Here is a 6654-nt window from a genome sequence, read left to right as displayed (position 1 = left end):
GCATATAAAAGTAAGTGCTCACAAATAGAATGTGCTCACATTTATCCGGTTTACGGATGAATCCTCAACACATTATAAATTTATGCCTTCAAGCTGAAAACACCTTTGGGTTTTCTCCCATATTTTGCTTGAGCAAATGTATTTCCTAACACAGCCTGGAGCTAAGGTGGGTCAGGGGGAAGTGAGCAGCCGTGGAGCAGAGCAGCTGCCGTGTGTTCACATCAACCCCACCGTGTGTGATGATGTGGCTGTCAGTGATGGCAGCGTGGCTGTCAGTGTGTCACCATCTGGGATCCCCTGCTCTGCTTGAAGCAGTTCCTCCCAGGACAGCCCCACTCCCCGTTCTGCACTGCCAAATCAGCTCTCAGGTGCCTCAAGAGCTGGGAATTAAAAGCACAGACGGGAACGTGGAGTTTTGTGATTCCGTGTTGTTCACACAGCTCCTGGATCACATGAGAGCTCGCAGACCAGCAGGGCAAAGCAGAAACTGTTTCGTCAGGCTGTGTGCTGAGTCTGAACGGCTGCTCCGGGGGTCTCCTCCGTGCAGGTGCCTGCCGTTATTTGCAAGGAGTTGCACCTTTGCAGGCACCAGGTGGAACTGCTGGAAGCGGGGATCCTGCCCGCAGCAGCGTGTGCCGGCTGGGCAAGTCCATAGGGCATAGAACTAGCTCCGGGAGCGGGGAGGGCTCTTCCAACGCCTCTCGGCCCCTCACCAAGGAACTGAGCAATCCTACCCGGTGCCACATCGACTCCAACGCAGTGCTTCGGCTTAAAACCGCTCCTCCCTTTGCCGGATTGCTGCTCCCCCGCTGTATGATGCTGTTTTAAACCAAGAACCAACCCCCAGCGCCGCTAATTCTCATAGCGGGTCTTTCCCTTATTCTGCCCGAGCCCGGCTGCATTCCGCTTTCCATCACTAGGTGGTGCGGGAGGGGCACCGCACGGAGCGGAGCCGCGTTGCGCCCCACGCTGCTCGCCCGTCCCACGCACCGCCCCGCATCTTTCGTATCATGCACCCCTCGTACCTCATCTCCCACCGAAGAGCACGGGGAGTTCTCCTAAAGCGAGGAGATGTTCAGAGCCGAGAGCCTGAAGCGCTCCCGAGCATCGCACCGCAGCACGGGGCGGCACCCGCAGCGCTCCCTGCATGACAGACGGCTCCAGCACCGCCAGGAGCAGCTCTGTCTGTTTTACGGTGTGCGTGGGGAAGATCTGTTTCCCCAAAGTCATTAAAATAGCCTCTGACAACATGAGAAAGCGAGGAGGGAACACATTTTCCAGTGCCTCTTTCCCACTGCCTCCCCTCCTCCAGCACCAACATTTCCATCCCAGCGCAAATGGAACAGCTGAGATCTTTGTTCAGGTCCCTGGGGCGCCCAGCCAGCGACCAGGGCGAAGTTAAACAATTCCAAACAAAAGCAGCAGAACAAAAAGGGGGTGCGGCGATGGAAATCACGCCGGCTAAGTAGGAAACTTCGCTGATGATACATGGAAAAAGTTAAACAATTAGAATTTCAACCAATTTGGCTCCCGTCCCACCTCATCGAGTTAATAAACGGCGCTCATCGTCCCGTTTGATCTCAGCAGGCGTTGTTTCCATAGCAAGGAGGAGCACAGGGAGCGTCCAGCACAGGGCGGGGGGCACCGGGAGCATCGGGCAGCAGTGGGGAGGGGAGCTGGGGGTCCGGTGCTGCTGGGCAAAGCCCCACCTGAGACCTGCACAAGTGTTCCAGGGCAGACATGAAAGCAGTGGCTGCAGGAAGAGCTGTAAGCACATTCGTTATTTGAATTTGTGCACTAATCAGACAAGGGTCACGCAGCCAGGCTGCATGAAAGGATGCCAGGAGGTTTCATAGCATGTGCAGATCCGCAGCAGCTTTGGCTTTTTTAAATATTTAAGGCACGTTCAAATAACAATTTCCATACATGATTGTTTTCCAAATAAAACCTTTTTGATCAGTCATTTGTGGAGACAAAACAACTCACATCACTTCCCACTTTCCCCCATACTGAACTGAGCAGCGATGGGGCGCTATGGAAATTCAGCTCCGTAAGCAAACAGCCCTCTGTTATCTGCTTGCTAAGCCCAGCAAACCTCCCTCACCCTCCCAGCATTCACCTGGAACGTTGGAACAGCCCCGCTGAGCCCTTAATTCCCTAATTACACACGCGTGCAGGAAGCGCTAAACGCGCTCATTAGATTCAATCCGTAACCGTTAGACATTCCTGTTCTGTTTCTTGGAAATGACAGCACACTTTCCCCAACTCCCAGCAATAACAGAACTTTTTGGGGATGTCTCTTCCCACGGCCGCTCTCCCTCCTGCCCACATCAAGCCCTGGGATCTGCCCCAGCACTGACAGCACTGCGCTGGGCATCGCTGCCATGCACCAAAGGGGCTCAGCCAGGGGGTGGTGAGGCACTGGAACTGGCTGCCCAAGGAGGCTGTGGATGCCCCATCCCTGCAGGCATTCAAGGCCAGGCTGGATGTGGCTCTGGGCAGCCTGGGCTGCTGGTTGGTGACCCTGCACACAGCAGGGGTTGGAACTGAGCATTGTGGTCCTTTTCAACCCAGGCCATTCTATGGTTCTATGAAAATTCAAACCTAACACCCCCAGCAGCAAACCTCGGACACAACCGGATGCATGATATGTCATTAGAGAGGTGCATCTCTTATATTTCCTTAGGGCTGGTGGAGCAGGAATGAGTGGATTTGGGGTAAGAAAACCCTCTTTGTGCTGTGCTTATGTCACAGGATTGCGATTAGAGCACAACACAGCAGCAGCACAGCTGGAGACACATGATGTGCTGCAGAGCACAAAACAGCCTCAAGGGGTGGCCGTGTGCTCAATGGGATCTCCAGCACACACACACACAGGTGCTGGTGACAGAAACCCGAGGATCAAAGGGAAAGCAACAAGGGTGAGGCAGAAAACCAACAATACCGTTTTATTTTGTATTTCATACAAACCACATCATCCTGCAAATGTTTTACAGCGTTAAATAGAGGGAGAAGGTGGCGCTGGCGAGGCCAGGTCCCATGCTGGCTCCGGGCATCATGTGGGGAATTGGTGCCAAGAGTCACTGTCACACTGCAGTGCTGTGAGGTGGCTCTGGCTTTATGCTCCTCAGGAGGATGGAAGGTGTTGGTAACTCGTAGGAATGAGCATCGCAAGAGAACGGTGTAAAAAACATTGATTTGTGGGTAATGTGCTTCCAAACTAAAGAGATGCAGGTGAAGCCTGGGGCTGCGGTACCCACGGCATCACTTTGGTGCTTCCAGCTCGTGGGGTTTTTAGGGCATTCCCTGTGCTGCAGGGTGAGGAGCTGCTCTGGGGAGCACAACTCCTGCAGTGATGTGGGGGAGCCCTGCTGGGCTGTCAGGCCCCGCTCTGGGTGAAGTGCAACCTTCCAAACAGAGCCATAAAGGGAACAGAAGCGATCCATGAGCAGCAGTTATGGTCAAACCGCAGAATGGGCCCAACATCCCCTCCTTCCCCCTCCTCCAGAAGCACTGCTGCCAGCCCAGAAACAAGCGAGGTTAATAAGGAAAGTCAGAGCAAATGCTGCTGCTGATTGCAAACTAACGAGCTCCAAGCAGAGGCCCACAAACAAGAGGTGATAACACTTCATACCTGATTAGCCTTAGTCTCCTAATCACTTACAGCTGTCCCAAGTATTTCTATTCAGCTGGCCCAACCTACTGAGCAAGGCTATGCAAATACAAGCAAACCCAGGCTCAGCTGGGTGATCACATTGCCACGCATTCCTTGTACTTTGACAATGAAAAACACAGATGGCAAAAGGAGCTGGGATGGACATCCTGCTGGCAGCTCCCTGTAGCCCTATGGCAGTGCCCATCTCCATCCCTGTCCATGGAAGGGAGCAGACATTTCCCCAACCCCCAGCATCTCACTTTCGGTTTTCTGGTCCCCAGAGGTGGTGTTTTTCCCCCACTTTTGTTTTTAGGGCTGTTCCCTAGGGCTGCACTGCTGGTTCTCACAGACCCCAGAGGTCGGTCGGTGCCCCCCAGCACCATCTGCCCCATGGAGTCATCACCTGGGGGCTCCACTGCAGCACAGTCCTGCTGGCCCCTTACACAGGGATGCAGTAACACAAAGGAAATGCTCTTTGCCTTTACAGAAGGAACTTTCGTATTTATAAAGCATAGAAAGCAGAAATGTGTTTCCACATGTTTCCACAAATGTCCCACAGAAATGTGGGACCTGGTGCTACCAACCACACAGCTTCTATCACTGTGGTGGCATCTGACAGCAGGGTGTCTGAACTCCACCCCTCTCCTCCAGTCATGAACATGGAAAACGTTTCTCCAACATAACAGCACCCCAAGAGCTTCAATTATCTCCCCCTTAAATAAAGCCCATGGAAAGCTCTGCCACAGGTCACATCCACTCGCTCAGGACCAGGGACCAAGCAGCTCCTGTGTCTCCTCCCAACCTCTGGGGGGGTTTTGCCACCCCATCCCCAGCTGCTGCATAAGGGCAGGGGGGAATTCTGCAAGAAAACCCAACAAAAGGTCAAAGCAAGGATAGAAGCACAGCACCTTGCTGTGGGGAGCAAGGGGGACTGAGGTGCAGGAGGGCAGCCAGGTGTGCTCCCACTGCCTCAGCATCCTTTAGATGTGCTGCTGGGCAGGCAGGAGAGAGCAACTGAATGGGGAAGGCAGGAGCAAGCCTTGCTGGGTGCTCGCTGTGCAGAGGCACAGAGCAGTCACCAGTGGGTGGGAAACTGAAGCTGCAGTACAGGAGGCAGCTCTTTGTAGTAGGTAAAGTGCCTTATTTTCTTTGAGCTTTCCTTCCTTTAAATGACAGAGGGGGGAGGGAAGGAATCCTGGTTTTATAGGGGAAAAAGAAAAGAGAATGAATCAATATTTATACAGATCCTGGATAAGGTTAAGGCACAGACTAATAACCCAGCACAGCACCCTCCCCCCTCCCCCCCCCCAAAAAAAAAAGTGTCAAAGAGAAGGGAAAAACCTGTTCCTACGCTTTCAACACCATCCCCTGGAGATCCCAAGTGTAAACGGTTTTATCTACAGAAAGGCATTTGAGTCGGGCTGCAGTAATCGGGGTTGATTACAGCCACTCTGCGAAGCCAGCGGCGTGCGTGCGGGTGGGCGAGCGCCGTCTGAGCCCTGGGTTTAGACGAGTTCAACTTTAGCGTTCGGATAAACAGCCACCACGTCATAGCCCTCGGGGGGCTTAACCCTCTCCTTGGCGTGGGTCTCGCAATACAGCTGCTCCTCGATGAAGAAATAGCCCCTCTGCTTCAGGTTGAGGCCGCAGTCGTCGCACATGAAGCACTCGGGGTGGTAGAGCTTGTCGCGGGCTTTGACGATGGTTCCCCTGGGGATGGGGAGAGCGGGGTCAGTGGGGATGCAGCCAGAAGAAACCCCCCCCCCCCCCCCCATATTATCCCTGTGCTGTGCTGGGAGCTGGAGAGCTGCAGGCATGCGCAGGAAAACTGTGATTTGTGAGCCTGCCTTCTTAGAGCACGAAGAAATAAAAACGCCGGCGTTCTCCGAAATGTGACTCAGCGCGCGCCTGCCTGAGAGCCGTTCCTCAACAAATGGACAAAAATAAACCACAGATCTCTTCTGCTTGACCCTGACAGCGTTCCTGTCTCAGGGAGGGAGTGCCAGAGCACGGTGCTATTCCTGTGATAAGCAGGGCAGAATTGTTCAGTGAATCATCTGCATTTTGCTGCAAGATTCCCTTAGAAGGGGCAGCTCCCACCATCCTCCTCAACTCCAGCTTTAGTCATAGAACCACAGCATGGCCTGGGTTGCAAAGGACCACAGTGCTCATCTCATTTCAACCCCCTGCTGTGTGCAGGTCACCAACCAGCAGCCCAGGCTGCCCAGAGCCACATCCAGCCTGGCCTTGAATGCCTGCAGGGATGGGGCATCCACAGCCTCCTTGGGCAACCTGTGCCAGTGCCTCATCGCCCTCTGCGGGAAAAGCTTCCTCCTCATATCCAACCTAAACCTCCCCTGTCTCAGTTCAAGGCCATTTCCCCTTGTCCTATCACCCTCGTAAACAACCCTCTCCTGTTTATTTGCTCCCTTTAAGTACTGAAAGGCCACAATGAGGTCTCCCCAGAGCCTTCTCTTCTCCAAGCTAAACAAGCCCTGTTCCTCCAACCTTTCTTCATAGAAGAGCTAGCCAGCCCTCTGATCATTTTAGTGGTCCTCCTCTTAGCAAAAAAAGCATCCTCATAAAAAAAACAAAACAAAAAACAAACAACAGCAAAAGGGGACTCAAGGATTCTGCTACAGCTTCTAGCTTGTGGTGGAAAGCCACCTGGCTGCACAACGCACGCAGCAGCACTTACACGATCCCATTGCCACATCTCGTGCACTCAGGGAGCATCTGCAGTCCGGACATGGCAGCGCCAAGCTTTGGTCCTGGAGGTTTGATGCTCCGAGGGTTGCTCAGTCTGTCGAGTTTTTCACCTGCCAAGAGTTTTAGACAAACACAGATTGAGGGCTTGCTCCCTGGCGCTTTGTTCTTTATTTTTACTGTTGCTGAGAAGCCAGAGGGTTATTTTTCCCAGGAGAAGACATGCTCTGCTTGTCACAGCTTGCTTGCAAGGAAGCAAAGAGCAAACATGTAAACAGTGAGACCAGCAACCT

General features: G+C 53.4%; 1 protein-coding gene across 2 annotated transcripts in view; it reads right to left on the bottom strand.

Annotated features, from left to right (window-relative positions):
- Positions 1 to 2932: 2932 nt before the first annotated feature.
- The window catches only part of PDLIM4 (PDZ and LIM domain 4), a 32517-nt gene continuing 28795 nt past the window's right edge, over positions 2933 to 6654 (bottom strand). For both annotated transcript variants that reach the window (XM_052689662.1, XM_052689663.1), the window contains exons 6-7: positions 6354 to 6474; positions 2933 to 5365 (exon numbers count right to left, since the gene is read on the bottom strand). In XM_052689662.1, the coding sequence (XP_052545622.1) occupies positions 5161 to 5365; positions 6354 to 6474 (326 nt within the window). In that variant the 3' untranslated portion in view covers positions 2933 to 5160. The remainder of the gene's footprint in view (positions 5366 to 6353; positions 6475 to 6654) is intronic.

Source organism: Tympanuchus pallidicinctus, unplaced genomic scaffold (genome assembly GCF_026119805.1).
Source record: "Tympanuchus pallidicinctus isolate F22 unplaced genomic scaffold, pur_lepc_1.0 scaffold25, whole genome shotgun sequence".
NCBI lineage: Eukaryota > Metazoa > Chordata > Aves > Galliformes > Phasianidae > Tympanuchus > Tympanuchus pallidicinctus.
This window is presented reverse-complemented; position numbering and strand designations above follow the sequence as displayed.